This window comes from Petaurus breviceps, unplaced genomic scaffold (genome assembly GCF_028583685.1).
Source record: "Petaurus breviceps papuanus isolate PSGF00001 unplaced genomic scaffold, PetGlider_PUasm1.0 98, whole genome shotgun sequence".
NCBI lineage: Eukaryota > Metazoa > Chordata > Mammalia > Diprotodontia > Petauridae > Petaurus > Petaurus breviceps.
Genome location: NW_027187460.1, coordinates 15,206,892 through 15,230,018, shown reverse-complemented (window position 1 = coordinate 15,230,018; position 23,127 = coordinate 15,206,892). Strand labels below are relative to the sequence as shown.

Sequence of the window (23,127 nt, the reverse complement as noted above, 5' to 3'; positions counted from 1 at the left end):
TCTATTGACACTCTGTTCTGATTCAGTTGTTGTTCAGTCATTTTTGAGCTGTGTCCAACTCTTCGTGACCCCATTTGGGGCGTCCCTGGCAAATATACTGGAGTGGTTTGCCATTTTCTTCTCCAGCTTGTTTTACAGATGAGGAAATTGAGGTAGAGAGGGTTAAATGACTTGCCCAGGGTCACACTGCTAGACAGTGTCTGAGGTCAAATTTGAACTCTGGTCTTCCTGACTTCAGACCCTGTGCTCTACTTACTGTGCCACCTCACTGCTGTTCTGATTCAGCTCAACACTAAAGCACTCCACTACCAGGAAGCATTCTGGCAGGTGGAAGTCTTTCCAATAATCAAGGCTCCCCTGCCTAGAATCTTTATCACTGGGCTCAAGAGGATGGCAGCCCTGGCCGGATCTAGCTGCCCCAGAATCTGCTCCTCTGCTTGGAGGCTGTACCTATATTGTCCCTACAAAATGGCAGCCCTTCATTAGCCACCCCCAGACAGGTAGCAGTCTTCATTAATATTCTTTAATTAACATTAACATTCTAAACCTAAAAACTCCTTTTCCCTTCTCTCTCACTGATCCATAGAAAGGATATCATTCTGTACCTTTCAGGGACAGGATTTGTAACATTCCTCACTCCAGAACACTGCTAAGGCTCATAGATCCTATATCTCCACAGGAATACGTTAGCCTTTCTCTGCTACAAAGCTCCCAGGGTCTAGATTTGGAAGTCCGAACCTATTGTCTCATCTGCAGGCCCTACAGCCTCCACCTTATTTCATCAAAACAGATTTTAAAAAATGCAATACTGCCTCTGACCTCAATAACTTTTTTTTAAGCTCTTTTTTCCCTACTTATTTATTTCATTTTTGTCACATAGTTTCTGCCCTCCCCCATTAACAAATATTTATTTTCTCTCCCACCTTTACACAACATTAAAAAAAAAAATGAACCTAGTAGTCTGTTAGCAATTAACCCAAAGACCCCAACTACTGGGACTGACTCACTGATTCAGCTGTTAGGCAAACTGGAAAGCACTCGGGTAGAAATTCAGCATAGACCAATATTCACCTTATACACCAAGATAAGCTCAAAATGGATATATGACTTGGATATAAAAGGCCAGGCCACGTAACAGTCAAGGAAGATATTATCCTCTATAACTTCTTGTAATCAGGATCCACTGAGGATACAAAGCCTAAACAGAAGCCAAGACCATGTTCTATGTTTGGGGAATCTTGCCAAACCTTGTTTCTATTTCCACATCATCTCTCTCACATCTGCCCCTTTCTCTCTACCCACAGATATCACTTTTGTTCAGACCCTCATCACCTGGATTATTGCAATAAGGCCACAAATGGTCTCCCTGCCTCTAGTCTCTTTCCATTCCAATCCATTCTCCATAGAAAGGCAAAAGTAATTTTCCTAAAGCACAGGTTTTACTATGTCAACTCTTCTTCTCAATCAACTCTATTGGCTCCTCTAATTACTTCTAAAATCCAATATAAATTCCTCTGTATGTCCTTCAAAGCCTTTCACAATTAATTTACCTTCCCAGACTTAATGTACATTAATGTCCTTCATGCACTCTATAGGCCAGTCAAAGGGTCCTTCTTACTTGTCCTCATGCACAGAGCTCCAGGCCTAGCACTGCAGCCACTGCTCCATCTAGCTGTCCAAGCATATGTCTAGGGCAATGAGGAAGGTTGAATAGGAGTGGAGAGATACTTGATGCTGGCAATCCTCCCACAGGCTATTGTAATAATCAAGGCATGAGGTGATGAGGGTCTGCACAGAGTGGAGGCAGTGTCAGAGGAGACAAGGAGTATTTGAGAGAGATTGCAAAGGTGAAAACAATAGGACTTGGCCATAGCTTGGCTATGGAGAGTGAAAGAGAGTGAGGAATCCAGGAAGACTCCTAGGTTGTGAGACCAAGGGAGTGGGAGGATGGTGCTGCCCTCAACAGTAATAGAAAAGGAGGGGGAAAGGTTTAAGGGGAAGGATAATGATGACATTTATTTTTGGAGAGACTGAGTTTAAGATATTTACTAAACATCCAGTCTGAGATGTCTGAAAATCAATTGGAGATGACACTGGAGTTCAGCAGAGGGGTTTCAGTAGGATAGCTAGATCTGAAAGTCATCAACATAGTGATGGTGATTAAATCCACAAGTACTGATGATCTCACTAAGTGAAAAGAAAAGAAGGCTCACAGACACATTCCTCCCCCCAGAAGACACAGCATCTCCAAAACTGGGTCCTCCTTCTCATGAGTGCCTTGACACAAAGGGAGGAACAGGTGTACTTCTCCATCTGCCATCCTCATTGGAACTTCCTTTCACCTGGCTACAACACCCTAATTCAGACCCCACTTACAATCCTCTACCAGTTCTCAAGGGATTACTTCTCATCTCTCAAGGAGTTCAGTACCTGATTCTCAGCCTTTATTTCTAGTCCAACCCTGCTTTCATACCTAAGGGTTTTAATATATGCAGTAGAATCCTTTCAAACACCCAGATATCCCTGCTCATTGATCTCAAGAACCATGACACCCATAACACTTTCGTTTCATGTCAGTAGCACATGGAAATAGTCATATCCTTGATGTGACCATCACCCATACATACTTTACTTCTATGATCCAGAACTAACGTGTCACTTCCATGTGTAGCTATACCTATATTCTGGGTTCAATGATCATCTTTATGAGGATGAAACAGAAATGAAAAACATCCAGCTCTCATCTCCGTCTTAAGCTCCAGTCATGCATCACCAAGTAAGTGCTAGAGAGAAATTTCTAACTGGATGTCCCATAGATCTCTCAAACTCAACATGTCCCAAAGAAATTCTTTCCCAAAACTCAACCTTCAACCCCAAACAACTTCCCAATTTCCCTATTTCTGTTAAGGACATCACTATACTTTCTGTCATCATCATCATCACCATAGCTGTTGAGCTAGAATTTACATGGCACTTTAAGGTTTGTGAAGTACTTTACAAATATCTCATTTTATCCTCACAACTACCCTAGGCAATAGATGCTATTATTATCCCCATTGTACAGATGAGGAAATTGAGGCAGACAGAGGTTAAGTGATCTGTCTAGGGTCACATATCTAGTAAGTGCCTGAAGCTGGATTTGAACTCAGGGTCTTCCTGACCCCAAGTCCAGTATTCTATTCATTATACCACCTAGCTGCCTCACACCATCATATCCAATTAGTTGCCATGTCATATTATTTCTACCACCATGACATCTTTTATGTTAGTGTCCTGTTTTTCACTCACATGGTCATTGTCCTAGACTAGGTCCTTACCACCTCCTGCTGGGACCAACTGGTCTCCTTGCCTCTTATCTCTTCCCTTTCTCTAATCCTTTACAGAGCTGCCAAATTGATATTCTTAAGGCACCGATGAGACCTGGCTATTGCCCTGATCAAGAAGATTCAGTAAGTTCTCCGTTACCTCTAGGATAAAATATCCTTCCCCCCTATTCTCGTCACTTAGTCTGACATCAGGCTATCTCTCTACATTTACTGCACTTTACTACTCCCCATCACATATGCTTCCCAAACTGATTTCAATGCTGTCGTCTGAACTTGTGTTCCATTTTTTGCCCTTGAGTCTTTTACAGGGTGTTTCCCCAGACCTGGATGCATTTTCTCCTCCTTTTACCATTGAAAAGTCTGTTTCTCTGAGGATGTGGTTTCTAAGTCACTCTTTTTGTTTTTTTTAAAGCAATTGGGGTTAAGTAACTTGCTCAAGGTTACATGGCCAGTTATTTCTGGGTGTGGTGGTAAGTATCTGAGCCCAGATTTGATTCCAGGTCATCCCGACTCTGGGGCCAGTGCTCTTACTCACTGTGCTACCTGGCCACCCTTTAAGTCACTCTTGCACAAAGTCCTTCCGGATTCCTTTAGGTATGCATGTTCTCCTCCTTCCTCAAAAATGATCTTGTATTTACTGAATCGACATGCCTGTCACATGCCATCTCCTCCCTCCCTCCTCAAGTCCTAGAGTACAGGGACTTTTTTTTTTCTTTTTGTCTCTGTATTCCTAAAGCCTCGTGCAGTACCTTGCACAAAGGATATGCCTTTAATAAATGCTTCCTGAATCAAACTGCTTGTTGAATTGAAACTACTTTTGCAAATGTGTAGTTATTTCTTGCGTCCCTCTTATTTGTTACAATCATATAAAAACATTTCAACATCTGCACCACTGAAAAGAAAACAAATAGACGTGAGGTCCTATTCTGAAGCACATCACAGTGGCTCAGGCTCTCTTTCAGGTCAGGAGCTGTCACTGGGTTAAGTGTTGGTTGATAAATGAATGGTTTCTTCACCATCAAATGTATTTCACTTTCAGGGAACAAAGCAGAGGACAGTGCTTCAAGTTGTTGCATTGCTTAAGGCTCTAAATAAAAACATAGAGGCCTGGAAGTCTACTTAATTGAAAATAGACAACCAATGTAAGTTGTAGTCTACTGAAGTAGATTACATTTCTCTGCAAAAATAATGGGCTGCAAATAACAGACAGCAATTCAGGCTTGGCTGGCAATCAGCTTATGCCTCCTTGGCAGAGCTGTTACTGAAATTACCTCTCAGGCTAATCACAACAGACTCGGTCTGTAAGTGAAACTCTGCTGACACCCTCTCTTCCTGGCTTCTTAAAGCATATCATTCTACACCAGTCGAGTGAAAGGAATCAAATTTAAATTCAAAATTTATTCTTATAATCCCATCTAAAGATAATAATAAAAAGGGTGACATAGGATGGATTTGTTTTGAAAAAGTGGATATTCATTTCTGGAGTTTTGTTTTTCAATCAGATACACTGTGGAATAGAAGAAAGACTGCTGCCTTTTGGACTGACTGTAGTCAGAAGTCCTGGGTGTGGGTCCTGCCTCTGCCAGTTGACTGCTCTGGGCCTCATGTGAATTAAGCAATAAATCAACAAGCTTTTATTGGGCACCTATGATGAGCCAGGCACAGTGTTACACACTCAGAACATAAAGAAAAAAATAAAATCAGTCCCCACTATCAAGGAGCTCTCATTCTAATTGGAGGATACAACATATGTAAATCAGAACATGCAAAATAAATACAGTGTATGGAAGATAACCTTACAGTAGCTGGCACTATTAGCTGGGAGGACCAGCAAAAGGATTTTTGGAGGTAATACTTGATCTGAGTGTTAAAGGAAGTCAGGGATTATTAAGAGTCAGAAGTTGGGAGGAAGCACACTCTAAAGAGACTTCTTTCCTCTCTGGCTCCTGAAGACTTCTTTAGGATAAGTAAGGTACCCTGACTTCCTGGCTATCCAATCACACACCTCCATTTATTCCTACCTGCTGTAAGGTGAGCCTTCTTGAGGCCCATAGGACACATATCTATCTGCTAGGTAGATGAAACTCACAAGACCAGGGTTGGTGTTAGGTAAAGGGAGGTGAGAACTCTATCAAATCTTGTATCTCCCTCAATGGACTTCTCTCTAGCCACTAATACTCTGCATTCCCTGCTCAATCATTAGCATGCTCCCATCCCCTTTTACTCACCCCATCCTAGTGATCCTGAATCCACTGAACCCCATACTCAACTCAATATACTTCAGCCTAAGTCCTACTCAATATCTGCCCATCCCTTCTGTGCCCTCTGGAATGCCTACTCCATAATCAACAAATTTCCTTTCATTTTAAACCCCTTTCTTTCTTACTTCTTCCACCTTCTAGCTCTCATTGAAACATAACTCCGTCCCACAGATCTTTCGCTTATCACCCTTTCCAAGACTGGATAACTTTCTCTCAAAAGTCCTAACTCACTGGATGTGATGGGGGCATCAAACTATTCCTTGCTCTCCATACTCCTTCTAGATTCTTCCTTGCCACTTTCACAATACAAATTCTCCTCCTTTGAGGTTTATGCTTTCAAATTTATTACCCAATCCAAATCCTCATAGCTGTCATTAATAAAACCCCAGGACATTTTCCTTCCTTCCTCAATGAATTCAGTGCCTGGATCACAATTTTTCTCCGCTCTCCACCTCCTCCTCTTATACTAGGGATCTTCTGCATATATATATATATATATATATATATATATATATGTATCAATGTCCCCTCCAACACCATTAGTTCTCAGTTCCTCAATTCTCATGAACCATTACTCCATTCCAACTCAGCTACACAGAGAGCAACACCCTTGATCTTCTCATTACTCACAAGTGTCCTTTTCATGCTGATGAACTAAAAAATACCTTTATCTGATCATAGTCTTTCATTGTTTCCCTATGCTTACTGACTCAACCCTATTCTTCAGCCTCATCATATCCTCCATTCTTTGTCCCCCTTATTTCTTTCCCACTCCTTACGTCTTTGCCACTGTCACCCCTGCATTGACAATACTCTTCTCCATCCTCTATCTTGACCAGCTAGCGAACAAACAGAACTCTACATCATCCTCCATCCTTGATTCCCTTGTTCCTCTGGTCCTATCATCAATCATGCCATGTCAAACCTCAACTCTGGTTTATATGCCCATCAACCACCTCCCTCACTTCTATTCACATGTTGTTTAAAGAAGCTGAAAGAAATCATGAAACTATGCTGACTGGGCCCTCAACTACTTATGTTACATAATCTCAACTACAGCAAGGCAAATATTTTATTGCTCCCTAAGTGATACACTACACCATGTGCAATGGCTGTTCCAAATCTTCTCATCTCTTCTTAAGCCTCTCATTGTATCCTCATACTACCAATTCCCTTACCCAGGGATGTGACCTCATATTTCACCCAAATACTTGAAACTAATCGATGAGAGTTCCCTCTTTTCTCTTGTTTATCTCTCATTACCTACATATCTTTTTGTATTATCTTCTTCTTCACTCTGGTCTCAGATGAAGAAATGGTCCATCTCCTTTGCCAGATAAACTCTTCTAATATTCATTCTTGGTCCATTACTCTCCTAGCTTTTCCAACAAAATGCAATCTCCACCCCTCTGCCCCCATAGTCAATCTCTGCCTATCTACTGACTGCTTCCCTGCTGCCTAAACACATGACTGTATCAAGTCAAATCATGCCAACAAGTGTTTATCAAAAGTTTATTACATGTCATGGACTGTGTTAAGCATTGTCATTTCCCCATCCTTAAAAATTCCTCACCTGATTCAAACATCCCTGCTATCTTTTGTCCTATATTTCTTCTTGGTTAAATTCCTAGAGAAAGTGATCTGTAATTGGTGCTTTCACTTCCTCTATTTTCATTCTCTTTTAAACACTCTGAAATCTGGTTTTCAATCTCATCATTCAACTGAAGCTATTTTTTTCAAAAGTTACTAATAATCTTAATTGCCAGATCTAATGCCTTTTCTCAATTCTGATTCTCAGCCTTTCTGCAGGCTCTGACACAGACAATCACTTTCTCCTTAAGGATATTCTCCTCTCTAGGTTTTCATGACACAGTTGATCTAGTTTTTGGCTCTGTGGAAGATGGAATATGTGTAGAAGCAGGATATCTAGCAAGCTAAGTCATATTAACTTAATCAATGGCCATTCTACATTACAGATTTCACTAAAGCTTGTCTTACTTTTGTCTTCCCATAAGCAAACTGAAGAATGAGATTAAGGAATAAAATTGTAAATGTGATCATTGTGCCATTCATAAAATCACAGATTCTGGGAATTGGGAGGGGCCTCAGAGGCCACCTCATACAACTCTTACCTGAAATGTGAATTCCCCATTTTAACAGCCCCAAATGATGGATCAATCAGACTTTGCTTGAATGCCTCCAGTAATGGGGAACTCAAAACTTAATAAGGCAGACAATTTTATATTTAGGAAACTCTGTAAAAATATGATTTATTTTTTCTTTTTATTAATTGAAATTTGTCTGCCTTAATCTTCTATCCATTGATCCTGTTTTTTCCATCCTCAGGGTCCAGACTAGTTTAATTCTTCTTTTATATAAAGGTCCTTCAAATAAGTGAAGATGGCATTATTTGGTTTATAAGGGAAAATAGTCAAGTTCATCTACTTGAACTGATTTAAGTTTACCCCAGACCCAAATTCTATGGAAGATGAAATGTATCTGATGATCCTAAGGATACATTCCTTACTTGCAAGTTTTACTGAAATTGTAATCTTACAGCAAGTGAAATGTGATTGAATTGTGACAGTAATTAAGAAAAAATAATGATAATATATAATAATAATATTGTTTTGCAGTTTCCAAAACACTCTATATACCTTTATTTAAACTGATCATTAGAAAACTTTGTGAACTAGGTAGTGCAAATATTATTTTCATTTGACAGAGGAAAAGCCTGAGGTTCAGAAAGTTTATGTGATTTGCCAGGGATTTGAACTCAAGTCTTCTTGACTTTGGGATCCAGTACTATATCCACTGAGCCAACTAGCATACACTACTTTCATATTCTATAAGTTACAGGCAAATGGGCCTACTTACCAATCCTACTAAAAAACATTTCAGGTCCCATCATTAGTCCTCTGAACAGGCTATTATCCCGTCCTATGTCAGCCTCTTAGAATTTCTATCTTCCTTCAAAGCTCAGTTGAGGTACCACCTTCCATCTCAATCAATCAACTTTTATTGAGTGCTTACCATGTGTCACGTATGGGGCTAAGTATGAAGCTAATAGAAAGAAAGGTAAAAATAGTCCTTTCCTTCCAAAAGTTTATATTCTAATGGGGGAGGTAGCATGTCAATAATTAAGTACATACAATGTACAGATAGAGCAGATGGAAGGTAATCTTAGAGGGGAAAGCTCAAGCAACAAGGGGAACCCGGAAGGGCATCTTGCAGAGGGTGGAATTTGAGCTGAGTCTTAAAGGAAGCTTGGGATACTTGTTTTTTCTTTTTTGAAGCTTGGGATTCTAAGATACATAAGACAGGAAGGGCAGGAGTCCAGGCATGGGGGAAAATCAGGACAAAGACAAGTGACCAGAGATGAAAGGTTCTGTGTAAGGAACAACAAGGAGGCCAGCACAGTCAAATCATAAAGTGCATAAAGAGGAGCAGAATGTAAGAGAAGTGGAAAGACAGTGTGAGGGAAAAGAGAACCCAAATTTACTATGCACCATGTTGATGGACTGCTCCTTCAACACCTGGTGGCCTAATATTTACAAAGTGCCCAACCCCTATTGAAAGAGAAATAAAATTTAACAAATTATGCAAGGACAGAGTAAGCAGATGGTCTCATCCAATGCTTGAACAACTATTTGCTTTCCTTGGAAAAGAGACCCTACAGATTTATCTAAAAGGATTTCTTTCCCAATTGCAAAAGTATTTGGTCTCTTCTTGTTTTCTATCCTTGAACTGTGAATGTTTCTTATAAAAAAAACCTGACAGACATTCCAAATGCTCCCTTCCCCCCATTTTCTCCCCTTGGTGAATTCCCCCTCTTCTCTACCCCTCTCTCTTCTATGTAATGCTTTACTTCTCTATCCTAAGTTGTCAAAGAATGCTTTTTGCTCTAAGTAGGTCTAAAAGGTTATAAAAATCAAATATGTGGCCGAGGAAACTGAGTCTGCTGTCAGTGAGAACAGCCCTCCTCAGCATGCTAATAAATCTTTTTGCTTCAGTTTGCTCTCCTATCTTTGACCCATAATCATGAGACCTTCACTGATGAGTATACCTCTCCCAAAAGTTCTTGTTTCTCTCAGTTGAGAGAATTTCACATCAGTAGAAAGGGGACATCTTGTGAAGAGCTTTAAATACTAAACAAAAGATTTTATATTTGATCTTGGAAGTAACAGGGAGCCGCTGTTGTTTAATGAGTATGGGGAAGATATGATCAGATACTTTAGAAAAAGCATTTCAGTAGCTATATGGAAGATGGTTTGGAATGGAGAAACACTTGAGGGGAAGGAGATTAAAAGGTTATTATAGTAGTTTAGGTGAATGTAATGAGAAGCAAATGGGATAGTAACTGAAAAGAGAGAATGGGACTTATATAAGAGGTGTTATGATGGTAGAAATCACAATATTTGATAACTGGCTGGATAAAGAATGTGAGCAAGAGCAAGGAGTCAAGGAAGACACTGAGGTGACAGATCTGCCTATAGTAACAGGGAAGTTCAGAAGAGTGGAGGACTTGGGGGGATAAAGGTAATCTGATCTGCTCAGCCGCACCCAAAGCACTTCATATCTTGTGTGTGTGTGTGTGTGCGCGCGCGCGCCCACACATATAGACACACACATACACATGCATAGAGGTATGTGTATTAGATCAGTCTAATTATATTCATGTTCCTTCCCCATTCTATCACAAGGTCCCAGAAGTGAGGGACCATTTCTATTGCTGTCCTTGTATAACCAGTGTCTAGCACAGTACCTGTCGCATAGGGGTGCTTAATAAATGATTGCTGAATGAATAAAATAAGAGTGAAAGGGGAGATGGGAGCCAGGTGATAATTATAATCATAAGAAACTGCCTCTTAATTATTCTCCCTGCTACCAGTCAATGCCCCCTCCAATCCATCTTCCATTCAACTACCAAAATTATCTTACTTAGTTACAGGTCTAACCATATAATGCCACTTCTTAAACATCTCTGGAATAAAACATTAACTTCTCAATAAGCCTGATATCTAAGCCCTTCATAATCAAAGTTGAACTGACTTGTCCATTCTGCCACTACTCTCGTGTGAGTAATACGAAGGCAGCTTGGTGTCATACTGGATAAAGCATTGAGCACAAAGTCAGAGAGTTCAAATCCAGCATTAGATGTTACTAGCTGTGTGACCTTGAGCAAGTCACTTAACCTCTGTTTGCCTCAATTTCCTCAAATGTAAAATAGGGATAAATAATACCACCTGCCTCCCAGGGTCATCATGAGGTCCAAATGAGCCAATACCTAAAAAAAGGCACTTAGGCATACCGTTTGACACAGCAATACCACTTCTAGGGCTGTATCCCAAAGAGATCATAGAAGTGGGAAAATGACCTCTATGAACAAAAATATTTATAGCAGCTCTTTTTGTGGCAGCAAAGAATGGGAAATCAAGGGGATGCCCTTTAATTGGAGAATGATTAAACAAGTTATAGTATATGAATGTAATGGAATACTAGACGGACTTCATAATAACCTGGAGAAACTTATACAAACCGATGCTGAGTGGGAGGAGAAGAAACAGGAGAAATCTGTACACAATGAGAGACACAATGTATGTGTGATGACTAACTTTGATAGACTGGGATCCTCTCAGCAATGTAAGGTTATAAGACAACTCCAAAAGACTCATGATGGAAATAGATGTCCACATCCAGAGAAAGAACTACAGTCTGAATGCAGACTGCAGCAAACTACCTGCTCTCTCTTTTTTTGTTGTTTTGTTTTGTTGCCTCTCTCACTGTTCACTCCATTGGTTATAATCCTTCTTTATAACCTAATTAATGTTTAATGTGAATGTATTTGTAGATCCTACATTTGATTGTATGCCGTCATGGGTGGGGAGAGGGGGAAGGAGAGGGAGGGGAAGAAAATTTGAAACTCAAGGGATTGTAGAAATGAATATTGTAAACTAAATGTAAATAAATATTTTCTTTTTAAAAAGGCACTTGGCACACAGTGCCTGGCACATGAGGTACTTAACAAATTCCTACTCCCTTCCTTTGAGGTATTCAGCTGTTCTACCAAACTGGAGGATTGAACACAGCATTCCATCACGCCTTTGCTTTATACAGCTTGTGTTCCCCATGCTCAGAAGGCACTTCCTCCTTCCTTCCACCTCGCAGGACCCTCCTTGGCTTCCTTCCAAATCCAGTTCAGGTGCCACGTCCTGGGTGAAGCACTGCCCCATCTCCCTGGTCCTTAGTGTTCCCTAGCTCCTCAAATGCCCTTGTATTTACCATCCACCCCCGAACAGAATGCAAGTTCTTGGAGGGCAGGGACTAATGCGTGTTTATCTCTCTCACTCTAGCCAGTCAGGGGGCTCCATGTTTTGTAGGTCATAGGACATGAGTTCATCTCTGTCATTTACTACTACATGAGACCTTGGTCACATTGTTTATCTCCTCAAGGTCCTGATCCATAAAATGAGGGGACTAGACTAGCTGGCACCTAAGGCCCCTTCTAGCTCTACAGTCTGTGATATGTGAACTATGCATCTGCTCCCTGCCTGAGGAAGAAGATACCCTTCCCAGGACAAACTCACTGTCTCTAGTCTCACCACCACAGGCCCTGACTGATAGCGGCTTCCTGAGCCTCCTCACCCCTCTCACTGGAGGGCTGGAGGGCACAGTCTCAAACTTCCACTGCCTTTCTTTAAAGAAAGCAGAAATTTGACTCAGATCACACCAAGAACAAGAAGCCTCCGTGTACCCCTAGGCACCCCCCAAGTACCCTCTGGTCTCCCCCCTCTCTCGTTCCTGCCTCTTTTTGTCTGTTGTCTCTCGCAATTAAATTGTGAGCTTCCTGAGGGCAGGGACTGAATTTCTTTTCACTAATTTTTATTAATTGTATCCCCAGCACTTAGCACAGTACCTGGCACATAGTAGGGACTCAAATTAAATTTTTATTGAATTACACAAACTAAGTCTTTGTTGAACTGAATTAAATTGAATACTGAGCTGGGTCCAGCTGAGCAGGAGCAGTAAGGAAGCCAACCTAGGTTCCACAGCTAGGTTAACCAGGACAAGTGGGGAGGGATATTGAGGAATAAGTCCAGAGGATCCATCAGTGCCAGCTGGGCCTGAGGAAAGGTCAGAGGCATTTCAGCTATGAGCAACTTGGGTAATTCACAACCGCATACAAAATTATAATTGCAATAATAATAACTTGAATTTATAGAGCACTCTGAGTTGTACAAAGTGTTTTCCTAACAATAATCCTAAGGGGAAACTAGAATAAAATCATTAGCTTGGTTTTATAGATAAGAGAATTATGGTAATAGTACTGAAAGACTTGCTCAAGCCTGTGAATGCTAGAGTTTAAACAATTCAAAGGGGAAGGTAGGGACAGTGGGGGTTTTTTTTGGCTTATTTATTTTGTTTTCATCTTTTTCTCTCCCGAGCTTCCTAGGGGCACAGAGCTGGTTATTGGTAACTGTTTGTAGGGGTGGACTGAAAGGCAAGAACACAGATGCATAAATATATGGGTTTGTACAGTCATTATTTTGAATGTTATCATGGATCATATGATTGACAAAGATTCAAGGGAGAAGAGTGGGGAAAAAGCTTAGGACACATATCCCCTTTCCTTTCCTTTTTGCAAGAAGCAAATAAGTTCTGGAAGTGAACTGTCACAAGAACTAATAACTCTTTCTCCCTCAGGCTACCCATTCAGTGTGGGCTTCTTGGAAATACTCGAGAGAAGGAGCTATGCTACAGAGGGCATTTCCATATATCTTAACTGAAGGAAGAATTAACTTCTTGGGGATGCTGGCCACTTATACACAGGAGGGGAGTCCCTAGGTTCTAGATGCTCTACATCTTTACTGAGAATGGAGTAAGAGGAAAAACCACCCAAAACTAGTTATTTTCAAGTAAAGCTACCTTTTCTCAATTATTGATTTATAGTCATTATAACCTGTTTCTTAGCTTTGAATTTTTACAAGGAAATTTTGAAACCAAAACATTTTATTTATTTATGTATTTGAAGACACTCACCTCTCTGCTGAGTACAAGCCTTGTACACTTGGATATCCCATACATAAGCATCTCAAACTCACCATCTTTTCCCCCAACCTTCCCTAAGCATCCCCTGTACTTTTCCTATTTTGGAGAGGGTGGGTGGGTATCAGGCCTGTGGTTTCATTGGTATATGGTGCTCCCAGTGAAGAATTTTCTATACCAATGCAAATCAGAGCCTTCTCTTTAATTTGCCATCTGAGAGAGTTGTCTAGGGTACTAGAGGTTAAGTGACTTGGCCAAGGTCACAGCCAATATGTGTCAGAAGTGAAACTTTGAGTCAAGTCTTCCTATTAGCCCAGCTTTCTATCTACTACACCATGATGACAAGTCTTTCTGACCCTCCTTTCCTAACTTCACTATTTTTCTTGAGAGCACCACCCACTTTTCAGTTAGCCATGCTTGCAACCTCAAAGTCATCTATGATTTTTCCTTCTGCCAGAGTGGACAAGCTTTGTAAAGTCAGCCCCCACAACATCTCTTATATCCATCCCTTTCTATCCATTCATACACCCACTACCCTAGATCAAGGCTTCATTAATGCTCACCAGTACTATTGCTATAACCTCCTAATTGCCCTGCTTGCTCCCAGACTCTCATCTGTCTAATTCACCCTCTACACAACTGCCAAAACATACCCAAAGCAAAGATCCAATTATATCACTCCCTGGAAGTTTTGCTAGATCCTTATTTTCACTAAAGTAAAATACAAACTCCTCCTGCTGGCATAAAAGCCCTGCACTCTACATTCTAGCTCCAATAGACTACTTTCTAACCCCATAAATGATATTATATTCCACCTCTCGCCTCAAAAGAACTCCCCACTTCAGCTCTGCTTCATATAATTGCTAGGTTCCTTCAAGTTTCTGCCTAAGTGCTGCCTCCTTTTATAAGGCACTAGTTGTTCATGTTTTACTTCTCCAAAAATTATTTTGTATTTTATTTATTGGCATATAGGTTATGTTCCCCCCACAGCATATGAACTCTGAGGATGAGGATTTTTCTTTTATAGTTGCATCTCCACAGGCTCCTACAGTATCCTGCATATGGGAGGTACTTTTACAGAAAGGATTGCTGAATTGGTTAGCTCCACAAAAAATACATCATCTTTCTACTTCTTTCTATACTACATTTCCCACTAATCAAAAATGTCAGCAGTTACAGTATTTTAAGCAATGAGGACACTTAAATTGACTTTAACCTATTTTAGGAATGTCCAAGTAAATATATTTACCATATTTTGTTTGCTTCGTCATCCCTTAGAGAAAGTGAATAAAGAGTTTCTAGAACTTTCCAACACACACACACACACACACACACACACACACACACACACACACATGCACAGCTTTTGTAAATGTAATGCCATAATAATACCTTGAGGAGAAGAGATAAGTACACCACAATAGTCTCTTTTGATTTAGACTAGTCATTTCACTGTGTTCTCGAAGACTCATCTGAGAAAATGACTTCTCTGAAGAACTGGTGGTGGGGAGGTAAGGATCAGGGACTTTTGAGAATGTCCATTCTTTGGGAACTTAAAGGGTCTTTACCTGCTTCACTACTGTCACAGTTCCTGGTGCCATGGCAACCACAGAGGCAACAGCAGCAGCATCATGGGTCTCTGTTCCCAGCTCAATAATTTGCTGAAGGATATTCACTGCTGTGGGATCAAGTCTTTCACCTTATTAGAAAGACAAAAGCAAGAGACAATTATAATCTAGAAGGTCCCCTTGTTATGGGAAGAAAAAAATGCTAGATGTCATATACAAAGAACACATAGATTTTTAGCCCCATACTTTATTAGCGACAGACCTAGGGGAAGGTATAAACAAGTACTGATTGGCAAACTGAAACTCTTTTTCTTTTCTTCATTATGTACCTAACTGAAATGAAATAATGATTATATATACAAAAAAATAGGCATTTGGTTGGGTGTCTCCATTTTCAAAGTACTGGATTTAATCATATCAAAGGAATTTGAGCTTAGGACTCTCTCTGAATAATCTCTGAAGCTTGAAACATATATAATCAGAGCAGCTTTTTAGGATACGCCAACCACCATTACCAGCTGTATGACCATCTGTAAAGCCATATGAGCACAATACTATGACCCTTATCACTAATTTGCTAGAAAGAAAATTATCTCTTTAAAAAAAAAATGGTTGGGCTTGACTGCTATGATAGTTCAACTGTAGAAAATTTTGTGCCAATTTTCTCATTACTATGTCTAGCCTGTTAAAGGCCACTTTCCAGTGTGAGTTAACACATTATTGGTGAAAGAGATTCATATGTGTTCAGTTTAGGAAATGGAATATGATTTGTAATTGTGTGTATGAACTTTATATAACAGAGACTGGTATACACGAAGAGAGAGCTTCTGGAAGGGAATTACAATTTTCAATTCAATTCCACAGACTGTATTAAGCACTTACTTTGTTTTAAGGAAGAGATTGTAATCAAACTTATTTCCCCCTAGAACACTTTTAAAAATACTTTTAATCACAGAATTTCAGTGCTGGAAGGGACCAGAGAGATCATCTGGTATACCTGACAGGTGGCCTCCCAACCTCTGCTTGAAGAATTCCAGTGATGAAGAATCCTTTATCCTCCCATGAGAGTACATTTTACATTTGGAAAGCTCTAATTGTTAGGAAGTTTTTTCCTCATATTATTTATGTGAAGCCACAATGTTTTGCTCTCTAGCCTCAATGAAACTAAACAAAAAGTGAAAAACTCTTATCCTTAAGCATACAGAAGTAAATGTTCTATTAACTTCAAACACGATCCTGTCCTATATATCCTCAAATTTTGAATGGTTAACAAGTGTCTGAAAACCCATAAATCCATCAAGAGGCAGATAAATGTAAGGAGGACCTCCACTGCTCGGCTGCTTAAATAGTAGAGAGCTGTCTCCCTCTAGAATAGAGGGTATTCTCTAGGACCCTAAAGTGAAGTGAGGAACTCATCCTCTAAATTCCCAGTAGAGTCCTGAAGTCCAAAAGATGAACAAACTGAGTTTCCCTAAGTTGTCTGGTTCCAATAGAGGAATTTTCTATGAGGTTTCTTAAGATCAGAAATACAGGCGTCTCTTGGTCCTTGGGAAGCCTAAAACATTATGATGATTTATGTACAGTAGGGGTATAACAGCTGAAGTGTTAAATTCAAGGCCAATTCAGGCTAAATTTTCATTAGAATACAAAGTGGTGATTCTCAAAGAAAACAGCCTGATTTCAAAAAATTGCCTCCCATTTCCTTCAGCTCAGCCTCAAAACCAAATGAAGTTCTGGATTGTATAATACAGTATATTTTACACATGCAATGAACCACCCTGAGTATTCTCTGCATTTCTGAGAATACAATCTTTTTTTGTTGTTTGTATGCTTTGAAATAACAAAATAGAAGTTTCTCTAACTGGGACACTATTTGCTCTGGTCAGGGTAGAAAAAGGGGAAAATTTTAAAGGATCTAGCTACCTGTCATTGGCTTAGTCCTAAACTTTACATCATTCTCTACCACCTCTACCCTGTGAGAGACATGGGAAACTCAAGTAAAGGAGCAAGAAAGCTCAGTGGGACACAGATGGCTAAGAAACTGGAAACCAGGACATATGAGAATCAGCTGATGACACTGGAGCCATTTGTGATAGAAAAGAGAAGTCTTATGAAGGGTTCTGTTCTGGCCTTGAGAGATTAGGCTCCTCCTGCTTGCATAATACAGAGCAGAACTAGGAGCAAAGGGTAAAAGCTGCAGAGAATGAGATTTCAAAAAGGAAAAAAAAAACCTCTTAAAAAACAAAAGTAGAACAGGCTGCCTGAAGGGGCAGGCAGCTTTCCATCTTTAAGTGGAGGCTGGATCACCACATGGTCATGTAAGCTGTAGAGGGAATTCTTGATAAAGCATGAGTTGGCCTAAGTGGCCCCTGAGGTTCCTTTGATTTCTGAGGTTCTGTGAAGAATCAAACCTTTAAACTTTAAATGAAAGAAAAATCTAAAATTCACTTCCACCTTTCAGTTACTTGTAAATCATCCCCTTCTTTCCATCTCATTCACAAAGAGTGCTTGGAGTGGTGAAGCCCCACAACATATCTTTAACTCTGGGTGGAATGTTTGAAGAACTTAAAGAACTCTCAGGAGGTCATCTACTATTCTTTAATTAATGAAAGAGAAAATCTCTAAAGTGAATGAGAATGATGGAACTCAGGGCATGGATGTTTAAATAACTACTCCTACTCCACATTTAAGCCTGAAAAGGATGAGGCAAAATTGAAAATATGTTATAATGACCTTAAGCCTCTCTCCGAACCTCAATTTCCTCATTTGTAAAATGAGGGGGTTGGACTAGGTCCTTTTTCAGATTCCTACCAACTTTAAAATTCTATGTGAATATAGCATTAGACTTTAAAAATGATTTTGAAAATTCTGAGGCTTTCACTGAGACAGTTACAGTTATACCCTAGCATGTCTTAAAGTCATTTCTGTGAATCATAATGTACAGAATTTAACTGCTCTGGGTAGATGAAAGAATCAGAGCAAGGAAAGATGTCAAGCTCTGACCTGGTACAACTTCACTAATGAGTGAGCAGATGTCTTTACCTCCCAGAAGAGATGGCTAAGGGATCACTGTGGACAAGTACAAGTCACACAGGAAGGTGTATTTAACTAGGGGTCAGAAAAACTGGATTTGGGGTCTGGCTCTGCCATGTGCTAGCCTTGTGAACACAGATAAGTCAATAACTAAGCCTCAGCCTCCTTACCTAGAAAATGACTATAATAATGCTCTGCCAACTTCATAATGCTATTTTGAAAACTGGAATACTGTACGGAAAAATGCTTTGAAAAATATAAAGCAACATACAAAAAAATTGCTATATTTTTCCCATCTCTATTTATAGATGTCTTAGAATTACAGAACTTAGATCTGTGGAAATGGAGGGGATTAGAATACCAAGTGGTAGTGTGAATGGAGTGAACTACACTGACTCCATCTTGTGACTCAATCTGGATCTAGTTCACTTTCTATTTAATTATGAGTTTAGTCTAGTTCAATTTCTGTCTTGTGAGAAAATTTTATTCAATTGTGGGGATTGTGAGAGGACTTTGTCGCACAGTTTGAACCTAGTCTTGCATGGATAGGAAGCTGGACTATCTCCACCTGCTGCTTGAGAGACCTTTAACTAAGACCTAGGTTACACTGACCAGAAACTCGGTCAGATCCAAAAATTGATTCAAGGAGTTTTCTCACAAGTGTACATTTCAAGCAATCCATATGTCTTATCTGAAAACAGGCCCCATACTGATCAATCAGTTATTGTTTCCGTGTTCCTTTGATTGTTCACAGACACTTGGTGGGGAGTGGGACACCTCCCGCTCTAAATTCAGGGAATTACATCTGTTCACTCTTCTCTTCCCAACTAGGAAAGTGACTAAACTTTCCTCCAATTAGAAACCATATTACCTAATGTTTTGCTTGTTTCTTTTTGATTGATCTTATTTGATTGTTTTTAATGTATAAAAATCTATCCTCCCCTGTATTCAGGGTCCAGTGCCAAAGCTAAAGAAGGTAACTGGTTCTCATTTGTTGGGCAACTGGCAAGCACAGCTTAATAAACAGATATGCTTGGAACAGCAAACCTTTGTTTCCTCAGTCACTTCATCTTTCACCCACCACAGATCTAGCTAGCAAAAAGCAGAGACGGGATTCAAACCAAGTTTCCTGACTTCAAATCTAATAGTCATCTCCGGATATTTAAAAGACAATTGGTTCTGGTAAGTCAGAGGTAGTTTTCTTTTGCAGCTACCAGGGCTTTGTTCCAAAACACAGTCCCATGCATGAATAAAGAGAGATCCATTGGAAGAAACCCTTTGCTAAACTCTCTCACCATTCTCGGAGGTATATCTGAGGTCCTGTAGAGCTGCTACAGCCGCCTGAGTTCCCTGAACATCTTCCTCAGCTTCTGTGATATGAAGGTACTGGGTGGAGGATTCCTCAGAAATTTCTGTAGTTAGCTAAATACAAATGCTGATTAGAAGAATGTTTTTCCCAGAATAGCTCATCTATTGGCATAATGAGAAGTAAGTGACAAGACAGACAACAACACATAACAACAACTCCTTGATATCCCATTGCTGGACAACAAGCTATTTCACCTACAAAAATATAGCAAATAACTGAAGTTCACTCTTTTAAAAGACAAAAATATTTTAACTATATTTTGGCGGAAATATTTTTCCCAGAAATATATTATTAATTCTATGTTTTGTAATGAATAGAATGAACATAATTTGATAACAATCTATGATCGTATGTTCTTTTTTCTTAATGACAGAGTAATTATTAAAATCATCTTCTGATGCTATATTTAACATCCTTAGAAGCTATTGAGGAATATGTGGTTCTTTTTTTGTTACATGAAATGGACCAAGACAGCTGTGATTGTTTCTTTTAATTTTTGTGATTGCATTTTATATTTCTTATTTCTTTGCTATCAGTTGTCACTTCTTATTGTTCTAAGTATATTCTCATTAGCATAATCAATAAACATTAATATTTATCAAATCAATTATTAATTGATATTAATAGCATTAAACATTAATATTCAATAAAACAATCAATATTATAGTAATATTAAGTAGCTGATTATATATTAACATATTTAATAATATATCAAATTAATAATAATAATTAACATAATAAAAGGCAGCCTGTATATTATACAGGACAATCAACCAGACTGGAAAGAAGTAGAGTATTCAAATCCTGCCTCTGACCAACACTGGCTATGTGACTTCTGGTAAGTCAGTTTCTCAAAAGCATAGACCCTCTTTAAGGCAACATTTCTTTAGACAATTCTCTAATTCTATAAGTTATAGAGGAGTTCCTGATGACACAGGTGGGGAGTTTCTACAAAAAGAATTCTTTACACTAATAGAAACACAGCTTTAGACCTATCCTTGAATCAGTACAGAATGTAATTAATTATATTGTTAAATAGTATATAAATGATACAAGTTCATGTTTAGATAGTTGTTTAAAGTTTACAAAGAATTTTATTTGTGACAATCCTGTGAGAGAGATCACTGTTAGATGTTTTCTCTATATACCTTTCTAAGTCAACGGGTTCTGGGTGAATGCTTAAGAGGGCTTCCCTCTGTCTACTATGAAATAAAATGGTTGGGCTTTGGAGACCTTCCATGTTGTTTCAGAAGGAATTTTTTACTTACTTTTATGGTTATGACTATATTTCTGATGTTGGGGGTAAGTGGGAATGTATCTTCCAGGGAAGTGGAATTTTAACAAATATTATCACAAATCTATGAGAGGTGAATATAGGCTGAAATTAATAAATGTGACTTTTGTTCAGAACTCTTTTTTATGGAGAGTAAGTTCTTACAGTAAGTTGTGACAGAAGAGTGGCATAATTAATGTCCAACAAATTTTATTAGGTGCTTGCTATTTGCGAGACAGCATTCTATTTCCTTGGGCACTGAATGCAATTGATTTATCTACACTAGCCATATTCTAGACCTGGAATATTAGCTTTGAATTTGATTATAAGCTTAATATGGTTTTTGTAAGCTTTTCTTCATCATGGTCATTGGCTTCAGTCTCTCTCCTGAGAAGCAGAAGAAAGGAAGGGTTTAGGGAAATAAAGCACTAATTCTCCCCTTCCCTTGGCAATCTGTCTAAAAGGTGGCCATAAATATCTTCCTTTTGCTCCCTTTCAAAAATTCCATGTTTTAAACGAAGAAAATAAGCATTCACCTAAGGGACTAAGATAGTCAAAGAGCTTCAGGCCTTGTTTATCATGACAGTATCCAGAGTATCAAATATGTTTTTTTTTTTTAAAGCAATTGGGGTTAAGTAACTTGCTCAAGGTTACATGGCCAGTTATTTCTGAGTGTGGTGCTAAGTATCTGAGCCCAGATTCGATCCCTAGGTCATCCCGATACTGGGGCCGGTGCTCTTACTTGCTGAGCCACCTGGCCACCCCTAAGCAACTGGGGTTAAGCAACTTGCTCAAGGTTACATGGCCAGGTGTTTCTGGGTGGGTGCTAAGTGTCTGATCCCGGATTCGATCCCCAGGTCATCCCGACACTGGAGCCGGTGCTCTTACTCACTGTGCTACCTGGCTGCCCCTCAAATATGGTTTTGAAGATTCTAGAATTAACATATTTAAGAACTTAAGTTATTGCCAAAGAATTGCACCTGCTGTGGGTGTCAGTAAGCAAACCTCCATCTTTACTTTTGAATCATTAGGAAAAAGAATGGCTTTGTAGATCTGGTGATGACAACTACCACCAATTAAAAAGATTTACCTCCCACTTAGTGTCACCATCACTTTCTACTAATTTCAATCCATGCTTGTTCTTCAAATGCCTGTTGAATTCCCATTTAGTACCATAAACAAAGCTGCAAACTGGACACTTTATGCCACCTGCAAGAAAGGACAAGACAGATTAAATGATGCTTTTCCCTTTAGATGGCTATCTCAACTCTGCAGAAAGGACTACCAGACTTCAGAAACCAAGGATCTGAATATGAAAGAAATTTCACTCACTTGAACCTGCCATCATTACTATTTTTTAAAGAACAGGGTAGAGCAGTAGGGAAAGCACTGGACTGAGATTGGAGGATATGAAATCAAGCTCTGGCCCCGCCATCTGAAGCCTATGAGAGAAAGATAAGTCACTTGCCCTCCCTCATAATAACTGTTCCTTTATTTCAAAAGGTGTTATGAGGATCAATTTTTTTTTTAAATTCTAAAATGCTTTATAGAGGGGTAAGTGTAGGGCTGAAAATTTTTAGCACAAATTACCATAACAGAATATTAATAGCAGAGATATTGTTCAAACATTTTTTATCTTTTAAAATTTTAGAATTTAAATCACAAAGGCAAATCATAAATGCTTTTGGTAGAGAAGGGAGGTAAACAGGTAATGGAGACTTTGAACTCTGCCCATCACTTCTCCAATAGCTGATCTAGACTCTCTTATTGTTGATTTCTACCACCCAAGAAACATTTCTACAAAATTATTTGAAAAAAATCAAAATACATTTTCTAATAAGGACAAAATACCAAAATTCGTTGTGTCCTTTTCATTTCTTGAAAAGAACAAGATGTCATAGAATCCGTCAAGGATTTAAATGCTTTATGAGGAAGAATGCCATCCCCAGGGGCAGCCAGGTAGCACAGTGAGTAAGAGCACCGGCTCCAGTGTCAGGATGACCTGGAGATCGAATCCTGGGCTCAGACACTTAGCACCCACCCAGAAACACCTGGCCGTGTAACCTTGAGCAAGTTACTAGGTGGCTCAGTGAGTAAGAGCACCGGCTCCAGTGTTGGGATGACCTGGATCAAATCCGGGCTTAGATATACTCAGCACCACACCCAGAAATAACTGGCCATGTAACCTTGAGCAAGTTACTTAACCCCAATTGCTTAAAAAAAAAAAAAAAAGAATGCCATCCCCAAATAC

At 39.4% G+C, this 23,127-nt stretch overlaps 1 protein-coding gene across 2 annotated transcripts in view; it reads right to left on the bottom strand.

Annotated features, from left to right (window-relative positions):
- ZFAT (zinc finger and AT-hook domain containing) overlaps window positions 1–23,127 on the bottom strand; it is a 317,464-nt gene that overhangs the window by 29,245 nt on the left and 265,092 nt on the right. For both annotated transcript variants that reach the window (XM_069081280.1, XM_069081281.1), the window contains exons 13-15: window positions 21,967–22,085; window positions 19,530–19,656; window positions 15,202–15,332 (exon numbers count right to left, since the gene is read on the bottom strand). In XM_069081280.1, coding sequence (XP_068937381.1) covers window positions 15,202–15,332; window positions 19,530–19,656; window positions 21,967–22,085 — 377 coding nt within the window. The remainder of the gene's footprint in view (window positions 1–15,201; window positions 15,333–19,529; window positions 19,657–21,966; window positions 22,086–23,127) is intronic.